The 18,311-nt window shown below is 41.7% G+C and overlaps 1 protein-coding gene and 1 non-coding gene across 2 annotated transcripts; both read right to left on the bottom strand.

Annotated features, from left to right (window-relative positions):
* Window positions 1–508: 508 nt before the first annotated feature.
* Window positions 509–582, bottom strand: trnai-aau (transfer RNA isoleucine (anticodon AAU)). The gene has a single exon. It is a non-coding gene; the product is annotated as a tRNA-Ile (tRNA).
* A 102-nt stretch (window positions 583–684) lies between these two features.
* Window positions 685–4,042, bottom strand: tmem9 (transmembrane protein 9). The gene is made up of 6 exons (XM_068743939.1): window positions 3,978–4,042; window positions 3,752–3,847; window positions 3,044–3,135; window positions 2,731–2,839; window positions 2,302–2,433; window positions 685–2,213 (listed from the first exon to the last, which is right to left on the bottom strand). The coding sequence occupies exons 2-6, from the start codon at window positions 3,830–3,832 to the stop codon at window positions 2,073–2,075; spliced, it is 555 nt and encodes a 184-aa protein (XP_068600040.1). The 5' UTR covers window positions 3,833–3,847; window positions 3,978–4,042; the 3' UTR covers window positions 685–2,072.
* Window positions 4,043–18,311: the final 14,269 nt, after the last annotated feature.

Raw genomic sequence — 18,311 nt, 5'->3', positions numbered from 1 at the left:
AAAATATTTCTTGCAGAAACACATTTTGACATAGTTTGTTGAAATGTTTGGCATGTTTCTTCGTGTAAATCCTATGTAGAGAGAATTTCTGGCTGATTGTGGTCCTTGATTTATAACACCAATTTAGTCACGTTTTTCCTATCTAAAAGTTATAAAACTATTTATTGAGGGTTTAGTGATAATAAATGTTAAATAGAAGGTGTCAAACATGTTTCCATTAAACTGTATGGATTGCATCAGACTTCATAATCCTGAGTGAAGAACTTCAACATGTATTTTATGAACTAAGGATTAAAATGTGTAGACAGATATTCATTGTGGGATTGAGACTGTAAAACAATACTGGGAGTTAAATATGTTCATATCACAACATGATTTTACTGAATTCCTGCCAAGGTCGAAATAAATGAATTGCGACAGTGCAACATGATTTTAGGAATTAAAAAAACAAGAATTTTCAAATTAAAGGTCTTGGTAAAAAAAAAAGAAAGAATGAAAGCGTTATTTCTGGCCAGTATGGGGATTGAACCCATGACCTTGGCGTTATTAGCACCACGCTCTAACCATCTGAGCCAACCGGCCTTGGACGAGAGAGAGCACTTGCTTGTTTTTATCAATTTTTTCTAAAACAGGGGTCAGTAGTACAATAAATACTTTGGGATGAGGATAAAAACAAAAAGTCAGTTCATTAATTTATTTTGATCACATGGCCTACTTGGACAAGGTGTCTGACTGTGAATCACAATGTTTCGGTTCTTGAATGGAAACAATTGAAAAGCTGTAGATGTTTGTTCACAACAAGATAAGAAACTTCACAAGTTTTTTCCTTTGTCCAAGTCTTAACACTAAATCCGTGACACGGATTACACTATTTCTGTCAGAATTTAAAAATGTGTTCCAGTCACATCAGGTTCACATACTGTGTACCCTGTCGCCCCCTAGTGCTGATAAACGGGAGCAAAGCCTTCTGCAACATACATAACAAATGAAATGAAAAATTAATCGTACTAAGAGTACTTTAATTATCATTTCGAATGAAGCCAGTGTAACCAGTATAATGCTACAGTTCTGATGTAAATAAACAAACACAAAACACCGATACCAGAGAGCAATAAAAAATATAGAATGAAACAAGCAATACAGATAAATATATTTTCAGTAGTTAAGAGTACGACTGTATGTTTCATTTTTATATTCAAAATTCCCCAATTTTAGGTTATATGCTAAAATGGGAATTTCACTGGGCGTGACAAAATCAACAATGATCAGCAGCTTTATCTTGTGAAATTGTCAAATGGCGGTTAACTTTAAAGCTCCAATAAGTGCTTTGCTCTCCATTTCTCTCTTTGCATGGGAAAGTACAATTATTCATCAAAGTGCAAAATACAACACAAAGATTTGACACATCTTAACAAAAAAGAACCCAAAACAAAAAAACTGTTCAGCTGGCAAGCTCAAACTGGCCAAAATACACCTTATTGCAAGTATCATCTATGTTTGACAATGTGTTAATTAAAAATACTTAGGAGCCAAGTTTCTCACTGGAGTAACATCGATGCACACAAGGAGAGGAAAAAGAAAAGGCACATTTTGGGGAAGCAAATAACAGTTCTAAAATTTCAGAAGCCCATGATTTACAACCCCCTATTGACTCCAATCGACAAAGTCATACTAAATATGCCCAGATAATTAAACAGCTTACCATACAAATTCATAAAGTACAGGAAAAATGTAATAACATTCATAAATAATATTGGTATGGCAATTATCTAATGAATTAGCCAACAATTTTTTTTAGCTAATTTATTTTCCTTTATCAAGTAAAGCATTGCAATTTGCTGAAATTACTTCTAGCAGTCAAGAGTGTGGAAAAACAAGCATTTAATGTCCTACATAGAATGGAAGTAAAAACTAAAAGAATGTCCAAATATTTGCTATTGAAGACATACATACTGTATTTAAAAAGGTGCAGCAAAGATGAGGAGGTTAGAGAAAGTGCAACTGGTGACAGCATCAGGCTGCTGTTCACGGGGAAGTACTTACTCTAAAGCTTTAAGAATCTGTTGTCGGGTTTAACTAAGCATCTTGTGGCGATCAAAAACAGTCTTGCGCTGCTCCTGGACCTGCTTCTTCCACCGCTGCTGTGCTCCCTCAACTCGCTCCAGGACTGTGTTTCCTCTGGCCTGGCTGTTGTCGACTTGTGGGCGCATCTCCTGAAAACAAACACACAATGAAACATTAAATTCAAGGACTTCAATCGTGATTTAAATGAGAAAATGAAGGAGGCGACAGAAGGGCTACCTCAGAGTCTTCCTCATTGTGCAGTGGCTGGGTGTACGGTTCATGCTTGCGAATAAGAGGATCCACCAGCAGCAGAAACAGCATGTAGAGCAGCAGCGCCCCCACAACAGACAAGTAAATGATGATGGTTACCTGGGCAAATAGAATGAGAAACATTGAGACATTTTAACATCATTGTTTTTCAGCGTTTGGTATGAAAGAATTTTAAATGTTGAGAGAAAATGTCTTGAGTGATGTGGACTAATCGAGGAAAATATGAAGCTCTCGTCAAATACTAATACCTGTTTGACAAAATATTGCATTTTTATTGCAATATTGCAACAGAAAATGCTTTAAATGATTGAGGTTGTTATCTTGACTCAAGCAAAACGACCCAGAAGAGTTATGCTACTAGAAATCAGTGTAAAGTGCAAAGAAAGCCAGCGGTACCTTGATGGTGTTGCTGCTGCGTTCCTCGTACTTGCACTCGCACAACAGGCAGTAAGCTTCAACATCATGGCCGGGCACTGGCATGGGCTCCACAACATGGAGGCAGTTACTGGAAAACAAGCGCTTGTGTTTTAGACATTTTGACAAACTAACTGACAGATCTTGAAAGTGATGCAGCAGCTAGGAATGTAAGCAGGACGGTACAGCCGATGACCTTCAAGGAATAATGTTAAAATCACTGGCTTGGACAATGAATAGTGGAAGAGTAAAAGTGGGATGAGCGCATCATGACTGAAAAGGAAAGGATTCTTACCAATCCTTCTGGGAGACGTTTCTGCTATAGATGTGGCCAGAGATGTTTCTGTACGGAGGGCAGATGCACTTACAGCGAACGTCTTCAAAGTTCTACAATTGTCAAGAACATCCGTGTCAAAATGGGTCCAAACAGAGCCATCGGCTGATTTACTGGTGTCGTTTTTCTATTCATACTCTGATATATTTTCATTCATTTAATAACATAAGAGTTGCATGAAAGATTTGTCATGTAAAAAAAAGAAAAGAAAGGAAAGGTACTGAAGCTATTAACGAGCACACTTTAACAACACCCGTCAATCAATAATCCGTTCAGATTCATTCAATCAATCATTTACAGAAACGTATAAAGACTTTTCACAGGGCACAAATTCTGGTACACTTGTTTTGTCCGTGTAATATTCTTCAGTTCATTGTTGATAACATCAACCTTCCATTTGCATCACTCAAAATATGTTGTTTGTTTACTACAAACTCACTCTGACCTAATGCAATGACCAAATTTAAGATTCCAAAAAAAACAAAGGAGGAAATAAGAAAAAATGAACACACTGAGGAAGTCGAACAAGCGCATGGATTACAGAAAACACATCTTAATGTAAAATATTCCCAATAATGGTTACATTATTGCGTCACCATCAGAAAGATTATCAATACTACTGAAGGGAACGAAAAACAGGATGCATTATGAGGAGCTGAATATTTTTACCTTGGCCTGTGCGAAGCCAACAACATCCAGGACAACCACGGCGACCACGCAGCTCCAGAATATTTCCCTGATAGACGTCATTTTGCAGCCGCAATGCTGTCAAAACACCAACAGTTGTAACAGGTTAGCTAAATAGCTAGCCGAGAAAACGGCCCCCGAATCAAGAGCCTTTGGCCGCAACCTCATGACAAAACAAAGCGGGCCATGTCACAGTAAATGCACTTACCTCTTAATTGTAGATATGTTGTTTATGCCGTGCATTCAGGATGTTAACTATCGCTGCGAGCTGTCAGCGACACGTCACTTCCTTATCCCGCGAGGCAACACTGCCACCTACCGGACGGAGTAGCGCCACTACACCTATCAAAACCTGGTTGACAACAGGCGCAAGCTTCTTTGCAGACTAACACCTTGCATACAGAATCAATGTTCGAACACTGAAATACATTGATATAAGCATTGTTATATTTGGGCCAGATAATAAAACAGTGCGTCATCCATCTTGATCAGTTTTAATATTGGTTTATAATACAAACATCTCTGTTGCAAACAAACTAACACGCACACATAATGTTAGTGCTCTGCTGAGCATTTGTTTGTGAGTTATCATTGATGTAGCAATGAGCCAATTCATCATGTGGCAGTGAACTGTCTAATCCAGTGTTGTCCGGTTTACACCGGGGACTCATTTCTTTTTTAAGCTGCCTTCTGCTACTTCTAGGTTGCAAAAGATTGGGCTTCATCCAGTTTGCTCTAGTTCTGTGTCCTACCTTTAAATACATCTGTACAGTAATTAGTAAGTGAGAAAACCAGTACATTATGCTCTCCTTTGTTTTACACCAAGGATATTATAAAGAGGCCTCTTGAATACATGACAGAAATAGAATTTCTTCAGTGTGCAATAACAACTACTGCTGCATGTGTTTACCTGCTGATTCTGCTTTTCTATATGAGTGTTAAGTGTGTTAAAAGACTATGACTTTTATGTTTAAATATTGATAGTCTGTATTGCTCAAGACCAAGGAGTTTGTGACTCTTCAGAACATTTTATAATTTTTTGGTCAACATTTTCAGATCATGTCTCCCTGCTGAAATAATAAAAGTAAACCCTCCTTCTTGACCCAATCAATACCTTTATTGTCTGGTAATCCTGATTTCACATCTATCTATACAGTCAAGCACTCATAGGCCATTTAAGTCAAGGCTCACGAAATCAGCCATGCAGAATCACTTCAGACTAGATCACAGAGATCGAGTGAGCAGCCGTTCACATTAAAGCTATTTAAAAATCATCACACGCATTGCCTTGTTTGAGTACTTTTGCTTCAAAGACTTTGTAAATAGCAATGATTCAGGCGGTGCCCTATGAAATGTGGCTTTGTGATAATTTACAAACAAAATGCTTTTCTTTAATGTGACTATTTGAGTATGTGAACCCGCTAGTACCTGTATTCTATCCTCTCAGCTTGTCGCCGGCTTCCCTTTACACCCTGAGGCCATTTACAGCATAAATGACATTGCCCGGAGCTTTGCGTCAGGTCCCATTACAGGTTCAGAGCTCTAATGAAGAGGAAAAGGGTGATTCAGTTCAGATGGCTCGGTTTAAGTAGGTGTAAAAAACATATTTATTTGAGAGAAATCCACTTCCTTTATTTAACATTGTTTATTAAATCTAAAGAAAACTGTAATTAATGCAGACAAATGTTTTTGCAAAGTATGTTAGAAGTGGAACGTGCACAAGCTCCGACTACAAAACAGCAATGGAAAATGACTAATAATGGAAATAGTACTGTGTATGAATATATAATATAAATGTATCAAGTACACAAGTTCAAAAGCTGTTGAATCCTGCATTTGCTATTGACTAAAATCATATTATTTAAAGCATGATTTTTGATAGGACTGAAAGCAGCAGCAGGCAGCTTGCCCACTAGGAGATGCTATAAAGCCCACGGCAAAGCAAACGCAATCCAGCAGTCTGGAGCAGGCTTTAGAGCGGTCAGCAGGGATGCAGATGGAGGAGAACATGGAATGTAAAACAAGATTGAAGATGCTGTGAAAACCCGCAGATAAAAAGGACATCAAAACAACCTTGAGCTTGTTGAAATTATGAACTAAATTTAATTCATGGCAGGTCCGTAGCAATAGAGAATACAGAAAGACTGTACATCTTTTGTATGTACGTGATCGTACGATCGTACTTTATCTATTTGCGGTGGTTGATAGCATTAAAATAAAGTCACACTGAAGGGCGATATCTGTGTTTGTCCTTATTCTCTCTTTCTCAGCTCACCCCTCAACACCTCAGCGTTGTTCTTTTGACCTTTAGCACATCGTCCATGGTGTATTTTTACTCTCTGTCAGTATTTCATATTTTTGCAGAGAACACTGCTGGAATAACAACATTATCTCTCCTCTCCTCTCTTCTCCTCTCCTCTCCTCTCCTCTCCTCTCCTCTCCTCTCCTCTCCTCTCCTCTCCTCTCCTCTCCTCTCCTCTCCTCTCCTCTCCTCTCCTCTCCTCTCCTCTGAGGTGATGCATTGTGGGCAGCAGGACTATTCTAATAGACACACGTGGTAATTACAGTAGTGGGAGGCAGCAGACAGTGGTGGCCCAGGGACAGCGCAAAACTATAAATCACAACTCTTGGTTCCGCCCTCTTGAGCATAGCCGATCACGCTCAACCAAAAAGCAATTCTGCCAACATGTGTTTGCACATTTGTCTTCATCAGCCTCTGGCTTGCTTTGGGCCCTTGTGGCTGACTTTTCCTTCAAGCCGTTATCAAACACGGGACAAGCGTTTGAGCCAAAGTTCGCTGTATTAGGCTAAACAATTAGCTACACTACACAAAGGCAGCTAGAATAATTATTCCATGATTGTTAAAACGAGCAAGATGTCAGAGTGGAAAAAGGTAGTCTGTGTTTATATTAAATACTACGAGCTGCTGAAGTAAAAATAAAAGCAAAGAACCTACAGGACATAAACAACAGAAGAAAAGAAAGAAAAACCTTGCCTGATGTCACTTTAGGTGCATCTTGTTTACAAGGTAGTGTGAGAGAGAGAGTCTGTATCAAAGAGGTGACAACAGCGTAGGTGTCAGAGAGGTGGGCAGTGACGGCTACTTCACACTACAGTGTGTGTCCTCTCCTGTTTCACCCGCATGGACAGCTGCCTGTCAACCACCTGAGCCCATGCGGAGAGAAGGCATCTCACGAGGAGCTGGAGTCAGCAAGGTGAGCGCAGAGCCCAGCGATGCTGAGCTGAGCTTAACTGGATGTATTTCAGAAAGGTTTCCTGCAGGATCAGGAGACTCAGACATATAGAACATGAACGCAGAGAATGGCTGTGACATATGACGGACAAAAAGTGAAGCTCTCGCCTCCTCCCTTTCTTCCACCGCTGCTCGCCATCCTTCTCCCACTGAGGACACACAAGACCCCTGAAGAAGACGCGGATCACTCTGGATCTCAGTCAGAAATCAGCTCTCAGTTTTGTTCTTTTCACTTTTGTTCCATGTTGGCTTGTGTATTTTATTTTTCATTGATTTTTTTGCGCCATATATTTGTATGTTAACATGTACCTGTGTGTTTTTGTACTTTTTCCTACGGGAGCCTCTTTGTCAGATCAGGGTTTTTTTTTTTAAATGAGAACCGGTTCTCAAAAGTTTCACCTCGTAAAATAAAGGAAAAAAATAACTGACGCCTCGTAAAGCGTGGGTTTTGAGCTTTCTCGTGACGTTTAGGTAGAGAAGCTTCAAGGAGACATTAATGGGCCAATCATGGAATTGTGGCATGTTAGGGAAAACAAGGCCAGCAAGCTGCCTGAAATCCACATGCTTCTTTCAAGACCAGGAGTCGGGCAATAAGACCGCTGGAAACAACAGCGAGAAATGAAAGGTGACATGAATTGTAAGGTAGATAAATAGCTGCAGGCGAGGAAGGAAGTAACAAACAAAAGTATAAAAGGATGCAAAGCATGCTTCGGCCTGGCAGACGCATGGCAGTTGGTTTAACAGGGCTTGGCAGATCAGTCAATAGACTGTCAGCTGTTAATCTACGCATTTCTGTGACACCAACATGAACGGAAAGAATGATTCATGCATCCAGTGATAAGGATAAAAACGTGGCACACCTGTGATGTGTTAGGACAGATTTGCTGTTTGCGCCTCACCAAAACAGACCCCGACACCGTAATGCTGTAGTGCCGTGTGTCATTTGTCTTGAGAAATATAGGGAAACAAATTACAAAAAAAAAAAAAGAGAGATCAGAAAAGCTGAGTCTGATCAATCCAAGCTGTGTTTGTTCCCCTCAACGAGATAGAGGTGGGTGACAGCTATGTAGGCGATGCCACCCCTTTTAATCTGATCTTCAAGATTCTCTTGTTGTGGCAGTTTGTGATCCAACATCCCCAGCTGCAGGGCACATCTGCAGGCAAGATGAATTTCGTCTACAGGGATGTCCTCCTCCAAATGCCAAAGTGAGTCAACTCCCTCCGTTTCGGCACTTCCTGCAATCTGACCTGGCAGCTCGGCAGTGTGCCACGATAGACTATCCCCCGGCATGTTTATAAATACAATCTTAAACAATAGTGTACTTAAGATTAAGACACAAACTGCTTGCACAATATACAGTATAAAATATCAGGTAGCGTCTTTTTCAGACAAGTATAATATTGGTACATTTCCTCTCTCGTTCCCCGTTGTTTCCCGATATCAGAGAGCGCAAGCAGCACAAAGTCAATCATATGTAAACAGGGAGAGCTGGGACTCGACTTGTCATCTCACAGCTCCAAAAATCAATAGAGCCCCGCGTTCTCCCGCTAATCTTGGCATTCGTGTCGAGAGAGCCCTGTGCTGACCGGACCTGGAAAGTGGCTGGTTAGCGGAGGCACACAAGAAAGTGAAAGGGGATATCCGCCTTGGATCAAAATGAAGACCGAACTAATAGGACTTGGAATGTGAGGCTGGGGCACTTTTAAGCAGGTTTTAAATAGATGAATGTGCATATTTTCTAGCTTTCACCGGTTTTGTGCAGGACTGAAGACATCTCTCCCTCCTCTTCTTCTAAAGTTTGTGTGAAATGCATTTGAGTTTAGGTGACTACAACTTCTGTCAGCTCACAGTAATACTCATATGCAGGTAGGCTTTTTAAGTCGGAACCTACTGCACTACGAGCAGTGTTGGGGAGGGACAGAAGACATATAATGGCGTCACATGTTGGACATTTAAAGGATTGGTTTATCACATGTTTGCTGGATTCCAGATGAAATCATATCAATTCCAAGCATTTGATATTTTCCCAGAAATGCTGAACTTAAAGAAAAGAGCAACAAGAAAACGAGATGATAAATGAGAGATGTCTGGTGCAGCGTCTGCTTGACTTTCAGCATCCAAAGACACAACTTTTATGTGAAAGAAGCATCTTTGGATGAATTATTTAGCTCATGTTTACTGATCTGCTGACTGGTTTGGCTAACCGAGCTTAATGTCTCCCTATTCTTCCGTACTGCCAGCTGAATGGTGGACATGGTAACTACTATTTCTGGTTCTGGAGACTTTCGGTGAACTCATATGGGAACATGTCCAACCTATGTGTGGCTGAATTCACTTTTGCTTTTGACATGCCGTTAGAACCTCTGCTCCTCTGCAGCATTTCACACGGGGCGGCTCAAATGCATTTGATCTGTTGGAAACAACAGAAAGTAAGCCTGCATTCATTCATACTGCTGTACGACACAATATTGAAGTAATACACAGTATTTAGAATATGTTGCACCAAGCAATCTTACAGAATACATCACAAAATGCATTTTAGGGTATGCATTCTGTAATAGGCAGCGGAATACATTTTAAAAGTATAACCCTCCCGACACTGCATTTAAGTGCAGTTTATTAATGCAGAGAAGCAACTGTGGAAATTACACAAAATGCTCACAGAACGGAATCACTTATACGACCGGTCACTCCCAATTTCTCATATTTGCTGACTCGCTAACAGGAATTCAGTGTTAACATGAGAACTATATTCCCGGGGATCAACTGAACTGCTTTGCACTTAAACAGAGCAAAGCTAACCCTGTTTTAACGCGCTGCATTTTATTAAAGGCGCCCGCTGAATGTGAGTGAGCGACGAACGAGAAGTAGTTGCTTATTATCGATCTGAGAAGAGCAAGAAGCAGGGATTGTGAAAAGGCAAACAAAACAGAGCCATAGAGAGGCGGAGGCTCATAGAGAGTGAGAGAGAGAGAGAGAGAGAGAGAGAGAGAGAGAGAGAGAGAGAGAAACACAGAAAGAAACAGGAGAAGAGAGAAGCATGAGGAGGTGCATGGGTTTAGAAGGAGACGCTCCACTGCCTGGCTGACAAACAGGGGGTCCCTCCAGAGCCGGGCAGATGAGAAGGAGAGGAGAGGAGAAAGGCAGAGGGGTGAGAGAAAAGGAGGAGGGGAATTTGATGTGGGCAGTCAACCCCACCACACTCCAACCGCCCCCCCCCCGTCTCTTCCTCCACCCCCCCAGCAGGAAATCTATGCTTGCGCTCTTAGCATTCCTCCCATCTCTTATGAAGGCTCTGCTGCAGGGGAAGCAGACAAGTGGACTGCTAGTGAGGCCCCTGGTCAGCCGTGTGTGGTGCTAGTTGTGAGCCTTTGAGATTCTGCCCAGCAAATAGCTATAAAATTGATATTCAAATAATGTGTTTCAATGCTCATGCCTTTCTAAAATGCACGTTACATTTTCAGATGGTTTTCTATTTCTCACACTTCGCAATTAACTTTTACAAACTTAAAGCTTCTAGCTGAGAACACTGTAATTGGCAGCTGCCGCTAAAAATTCCAGGAAGGGATTTTTGAGTTCCACCATAAAACCATCCACTCCGCAAATCCACAGGTTGTTTGTTAACAAGAAGAAAGACCGTGATGCACTTGGTGGAGCAGAAATAATATCATTCAATGCAATAGACAGCGACACCGTGACAACCCACTCGCAATCTGCTTCACATTTTCACTCAGAAGAGACTCTTCATCTGGATACACTCCAAAATCCAATGGTTAAGTTTTTGGCATATAGCCCACGCTTCCACCGAGTTTCATGAAAATCTGTCAAGTAGTTTTACACAAAATTATTTAAAATACTGAAAAAGCCTTATCTTGCAATGTTAAAGGAAGGCGAGGAAATGTGCAGATCTTTATCTGGAGCCGCCCCAAAAGTTGACCATTTCTTTTAAGGCATATGCTCCAGTCATGCAGTGTAGGTTCTAAAATCATTATAAAATACTTTGCCATATTTAAAAACTATTAAAATGCATTCTGAATCCACCCAGTGGATTCAGATTCACTGCAACATTTTAGTTTTGTCACATGCCAAGTCCTTCAAGCAGGCTTCACCAAAATCTGTCTTGTTGTTTATGCGACTAGATGGGAATAGTGAAGAAGAGAAGAATAGAGAAGGACTGTTCCCAGATTTATGCTCTGCAGCCTCCATTAAAATCCATCTGGTAGTTTTGTGTAATCCTGCTAACACAGGGACAAACAAACGCACCAGTGCTGGAAAAAATATTACCTTCCTGGTCAAAAATGGAAAATTACAAATGACTACATTTACCACAATTACACATTAAGAAATAAATCACACCACCTATGATTTTTCATCCTTGCTAGAGGATGAGGACGGAGCTGATGCTCTGCTTCTTCATTGATGCCATCATCTCAAGTAAATGTGTAATAACTTTTGTTTATCGCTAATTAGTAAATGGAAGCATGCTGACAAGATAAGCTCAGATGTCGGACATGCGGTATAACGTCCTTTGTAGCAGCGTTTGTATTGCTGTTGCACACATTAGCATGCTGCCGCTATTCCGCTGCTGTTTGCTGATGCATCGCCACAAGACAAAATCTGTCATTAAATGAAAGGTGACAAATGGACCTGGATTTGGATGGATTTTCTATCTCATGCAAATGTCCTAATTCACTGCATTGATATTTTCTTTTTGATAATAATAGTTATGGGGGGAAAATGATGCCATCCAAAAACGAATAAACTAGGCCATTTGAAGCTTAGTGGAAGTTTGATCAGGGACACTAATTTCAGGCTCATTATTTATGCTCTCTCTCCCAAAACCAACCAGCACTCATCACATTTAGCAGGATAATTAGATTATTGTAGATAACTGAAATGAAAGTGAACAGTTAAGTCATGAACAGTTTAGTCATGCCAAAAAAAAGTACAGTAGGTGGTGAAAATTAATGACTAAACCTCTTCTGTTCTGCAGCTACGATTAATGTACTCTTGCACACGACGAATAATTCACGAAAAGCTCAGTAACCATAAGATAAAATGTTTGCGTCTCATGAGAGACGCAACAAATGTGTATGGGCTCCAGAAAAAAAAGGGAAAAATGAAATCAACTGTCAATTGACTATCAAACCACGCAAGTCTTTGCTGTTCTGTACATCCTCTTCCAAAGTAGCCCGTTGCTTTGTCACCTTGAGCCGGATCGTCATGCTTCTGCGATCATTCTAAAGGTCATAGCGTGCAACGCCTGTCATTAGCTGTCACTATCCCACTCTTCCTTTAGCTCCCTGCCTCTATCCGGCTTCAAGTCACTCTCCGTCAGGTTTTCCTGTCCGCGTGCCATCCTTAGTTTGACACTCAAGGTTAAGACAAGCGATCCCAATGCCGCCTGAGCTTGCACGTCCGTGTGCATGCGTTTTGTGCAAATGTGCAGCAAGTGGAGAAAAGTTGTTCAAGGTAGCTCTGCTGGGAGCACAGTGTATTTAAGTATTACAAGAAATCAAAGTGCAGGACCTTTACAATCGCTGCTACATTTGAGAAAGAGCCCACGACTATCTGAACATCCACTGCCTGCGGCAAGAAGAGGAAAAGAAATGTTTTCCAGCACTTAAACAGTGGCTAATCAAGGTCTGATATTTGGAAAACTGGACTTAGTTAAAAAGTATTTTTCATCAGGGACATGGGGACCAGTAGAGCAGCACTATTCTGAATACAAACAAAGCATTTAATGAACTGAATTTGGCTCGTGTATGGCTATGAATGCACAAGAAAGAGGAAATGCAACCTAAGTCCATCAAACAATATAAAACGGCAGCAGTGTCTTACATTCCACGACGCAGCATGTAGTAGCATGTGGCTAATTGAAAGTTTTTTGACAGAGATGGAAGAGAGAAAGGGGAGACCAGCAAACACAGGTGTGGCATTATATCGGGTGGGGGATGGGGGGGGGGGGGGGGGTAAGGGGTAATCACAGCAAATTTTAATCAGTTCAGATCAATTATTCATGTTCGGGGGCATAGTGAGCTGATTTCTAAAATGCCCCTTCTGTCTCTTTCTCTGACAGCAATGTATGAATAATTCAGGTTGCATTTACACAAAGAACTCCATCTCTGATACCTGATCAGTCAGTTAGAAAGATTATGCAACAGGGAATGTCAATTAGAAATGGGGAAATGGGTCTCTTGGTATGTGCATATGGAAAAGGAAAACAACACAACATAAACAGGAGAGGAGACACACCAAGGAAAAATCTTGAAGAACGCCAAACTTCCAGGTTGTTAATACTTGACAGAGGAGCGCTGCACTTTAATTGGCACAGACAAAGTCAGGACTGTCTCTGTGCTGTGTGTCCACTCACTGTCCAGCTCTTCATTGGGCTGCTAAGTGAACTCCAACTACAATGTTCACTGTATCAGACTTGACTCAGTTCCTTGTTCGAGCAACTTTCAAGTGACACCGGTTTCCACACCTCCTTCATAATGATGCTGAGGCCCCATTTTATTTTCACCAAATGAACCTCGTCCACCATCTCTGCAGGTCTTTGCAATTCTTTTAAAGGCAGCCACAGAGCTTTTGTGGTTAAAAGGATTAAAAACCCGGTCTGAGAATCCACACTTTCACACCCCGTTGACCGTCTGTCCACACGATCACCATTCTTCCTGCTCGGTCCCTGAAGGTGGGCTGACCTTTCCTATCTTGTCTACAAAGCTGAGTCACGTCATTTCATCATTCACAAGAAATTCTTTAAAGCATCTTGGAAGCAAAATTATTCCACCCCATTGTATTTTTTTTTTTTTTTTAAACACACACACACTCTCTTTTTAACAGGTACTTTCACTCAACTATATAAAACCAGAATGGTTGAGTAGATTACAATAACAGATATTACATTTAATTTTCCAAATTCAACACAAAATCCCTGCTGTCTTCTCAAAATTGAGACACATTTATGAATTAGATGTTGTTATAACAATCAACCAGCCTTCACAGACTAGCAAAACCTGATGAGAGATCTCTATTGTAAAATATGGAAAACATGAAGAAATATTCTGGAGCAAAATTTGGTGCCAGTCCACCCAGAGGATGCTAATTCACTTTTGAATACATATTTTTGAACTGCGGCCCGGCACGGGGAAGGTCAAATGATCACCAATTTCTTGTTTGAGTCTATGGACATCATGTGGCGCAAATGTCATTGCAATCAATTCTACAGACATTGAGTCCTTTCAATGGCGGAGCTCCCGACTGACTGACTGCAAGACATGCCACCCACATAAAAGAACTTAAGGTGAACACTGCAGTCATCCCAACTGCTGCTGCTTCTCCACAAGACTTTGGAGGACATGTTGCTCAAAAAGTTCGTCTGAGAACTTCAACGTACAAGGACAGAGGAGGTGGAGGGATGAGTTTACGGTAGAGCGAAGGGGTTGTCAGACAGAGAAAGGCAGATAAATAGACAGCAGAGGAATGAGAAAGTGTAATTCTTGCCGAGCTGCAATTTATCATGCCGGTCCTGACAGCCACCAACCATAAGTCACCAAATAATCACTCTCAATAATTCAGAGGGATCGCTTGTGCTCTTCCTTCCCCTCTGCCTGCCCTTGTAGCACAAGGTCAAACCATATGCCCAGTCACACTCCTCAGCGTGACCAAATTGAGTTGGACTCACTGTCACTGTTGGACTCACTGTCCAACTCAACACTTCTTTGATTTACGTCTGTGCCCTTTTATAAATAACATAGTTTTGTAGGTGGATATACAGCAGGGTCTACAGGCTATAAAGATGCCAAGAGAGGGATATAAATTAGAACAGACTGCGTTCTGTCTAGCCAAAAATATATGTGAGAAAGAAGAGAAAAAAAATGCATCATGATTTAAAGAAATGCTTAGTCAGATCAATGTATCGGTTCTCCAGCAGCATGCATCTCGGTCAGGATAGTGGCTCAGTCCATTCATCCTCGTCATGTTGCTGTCAGAGCTTCGCTGCAGACGAGTGATGGCCAGTTTTGTCAGACCAAACACTGTCTGTCTCCCTCTGAATGATAGAAACGTAGAGTGTGTCTGTGTGCAAGGACAGATCAATTTCTTTCACTCTGTTCTCCATGTCGCTGGGCTGTCTTGTCATGCCTTACAATCCGCTGTGAGCTTTTCTCCTCGGAAATTTAAGATTTAAGATTCGAGTGCCCCCCCCCCCCTACTTGTTTCTCCTAAAGCAGGGATTGGATTGCCGCTGCCGATGCAATGAAAATAGCATTGTTGGTTGCGCTCTGCTATATGATCCAGTGTGTGCAGCGGTCATGATTGTCTTCTCCGGAGTGGCCTTCTGCTTTGTCTGTCTGGAGTCAGGAATGGTAAATAAGTGGTAATGGGAGTGAATGGGAAGAGAAATCGCCCAACGTCTTCCTGTCATCACTTTAGAAGGTTGCGACCCTAAAGCACGGCGGCACAGAGCTGCTAAATTATTCAGACTGTGTCTCAAGCTCCGATCTCTGGAGAAGATGGGCCTGTGATTGCTGGGAGCGGAGTGACTGACATTTGCACACGGAAATCGCCACTGTTTCCCCCAAACACCCAGTAGAGGGACCCTTGGCTCTACGGTGATGGGGGCTGTATGTTGCGGTGGGTGCCACCAGGATTGGTCGGTTTTTAGATGTGGCAGAGGGGCAGAGAACAATCGGATATAATCAAGTTTTATGGGAGGCAAAGTAGTAGGAAAGTTCTGCTGGGAGGTTGAATATCGGTTCAGGTTAAACGCGGATCCTAAAAATGCCAGTAAGATAAGCAAAAAATACAACTTGAAAATTGGAGTGGCAGAACCGGGCCGAGGGGACCAACTGACTCATAAATCATCTTTCTGAGTGGGGTCAAGGGCCGTTTCACTGAAACATGAGGAGAAATGTGATTTCAGCAGTGGGAATAGTTTCTCACCAATAATGCAATAACACTATGTGCATATCCCAACGTGCATATTGATTAAATGGCAGCATTTTTATCTACGTAGAGTTTTCAGTCTGGGATTAAAAAATTAATCAATGGGTGCCAATAGGCCACTGCAAACAACGCCAGCGGTGCGACAATGTTTATAATAATTACATTGAACGAGGATTTTACGTGTTAGAGCGTAACTATTCTGTGATGACACATCAAGGTTTCTTTTATTATAATTTATTATGATAAATCTTCAGGAGGTTGCTTCCAAAGGAGTCCACACGAGCCAAGTTGTGAACTGTTATTTGTCCAATTAAAGCCGGGGACTTTTTGATTAATCAGACTCCTTCCAGAGCGCCGCTAAAGTGATCAAGCTGCAGAGTTTGTGTGAGGGAGGGGAGGCAGAATGTTCTTCTGTATGCTGGACCATGTCTCTGAGCTGAAGGCGAACTGAGCCGGGCTGAGGGGTGTGAGGAGGTGGGGGTGGGGATGTGTGAGGATAACTGGCTCTACTGGGAGAAAGGGAGGAGGAGAACACAGCTTAAAGAAAGCGAGGGCGAGCAAAAGGGAGAGGGAGAGGGGTGGAGCATCGGACAGATGACAAATTGTGATTAATAAACGTGGTTCAGGGCAGCAATGTGGAGCGTTGTTATTAATAGAGAGAATTAAAGTGGCTGTGCAACTCAATCTGCACACTGTCACTCTGTATCAGGCCCTATAATCAGAGCCTAATGAGACAGCACAACACCAGGATGTAGACACGTCCACACCTGCGTAAAACACACACAAAAAATCCTCACTGTACAGGTAACATTTCTGCAGGGAGATATATATTGTGTTAAAGTGCAAGAGAGCAATATAATGCATGGACGAGTGAGCCCAAATAAACGAACTTTCATCTTTGAATCATCTCACAAAAACATGACATATTATCCATGACAGAGGACCTGCATGCATTTTCCTTTAACTCCACGATGTATCCCAAAGCAGCAATAATTTGGAGTGTCCACGTCGGATATATTGTGGGATTTGCATGCATGTTATCTTCCTGTTTTACTGTACTTTAAAGCAGCAATATGGATGTTTTGTGCCAGAAACCCCCCCCCCCCCCCCAGCTTTTTGTTATTTTTTTTTACAGTTTGCCTGCTAAATGATTCTTGGTGTCAGACTTGCCACAAATCACCTCTTCAGTTGCCGTAATGACCTCTGGATTGATTTACAAGAGAGTAATCTACGTAGTAAGGTATGGGAGCTTGATAGCTGGATTCCTGTCAGTGTTAACGGTGGAAGACATGAGCAGTGGTCCCCAAGGAGATGGAGCTCCGGCAGCTATACGTGCCTCTGGGGAAAGCTAAGCCATCATCCCTCAGAGCTCAGTGTGTGTTGGTCACAATCACCGCGCTGGTGCGAATTGTGTGACAGTGCCACTAAAACATACATGCCACATGTGCCAGTACATGGTTGATGTAGAGCTGGGATGGTTCCATCCAGTAGCGCTCTGTTCGAAACGACACTTTTGGTTTAGTGCCTTGCATTTTGCAAAAAAGAAAATATAGGATTGCTTAAATGTTCCTGTGAACATCAGCTAAGGAGGAGAATTAGAACGTCTTTAAAACGATGCAGATAAACCAGCCACAGAAGAGGAGACGTACCGCATGAGTTATGTAGCCATAAATAACTTTCTGCTCCTCTTGTTTAGCTGGAGTCATGCAGGGGTGTGCACAAAAGGCAGCGATTCATCCTTGGTGTGTCCTTTATGAGATTAATTAATGAACAAACTAGTAAGTCAAACAGTCCTGTGCTGATTCTCCAATGGCTTTTTGTCTCTTCTGTCACTGACATAGGAGACTGCGTGAGTCGTGGTGCAGTAGGAGTGACGTGATCAAAATATTTATTTTTAACGGAAAATAAAAAAAAGACACGAAAGGGCCCATTTCATAAACATAAAGTATTATGTTGAAATTTGAGTGAGTATGAATACCAAGGAGAACAAATCAAGGAGAAAATAGGGAGAGAAGGAGACAGACAATGGAGAGACATGCACATATTTCAATATTAATCACCTCAGTAATATTTTAACAGGCTTTAAAAATCCAATCTTGGGCATATTGCCTCTGACTGCTGGCAATGATTATCTGTCCCATTCTGTCAGGACCCCTAAGCACTGTTCTAGTGGCCCAGATCGACTGACCCGCAAGCTGGGGCCGAGACAGAATTTAACTACATGTAATCCACCCACCTTGTTAACTTATACTGAAATTTCCCAGTGAACGTATCACAACGCAATCGTTCCCCAAACCGTTCATATCCGTTATGCTACCTCAATTTCCCACTAAATCCACTCC

The sequence above is a fragment of the Brachionichthys hirsutus genome, chromosome 2, assembly GCF_040956055.1.
Source record: "Brachionichthys hirsutus isolate HB-005 chromosome 2, CSIRO-AGI_Bhir_v1, whole genome shotgun sequence".
NCBI classification, from domain to species: Eukaryota; Metazoa; Chordata; class Actinopteri; order Lophiiformes; family Brachionichthyidae; genus Brachionichthys; species Brachionichthys hirsutus.
The sequence above is the reverse complement of the archived record's forward strand: the minus strand, read 5'-3'. Positions and strand labels throughout refer to the sequence as shown.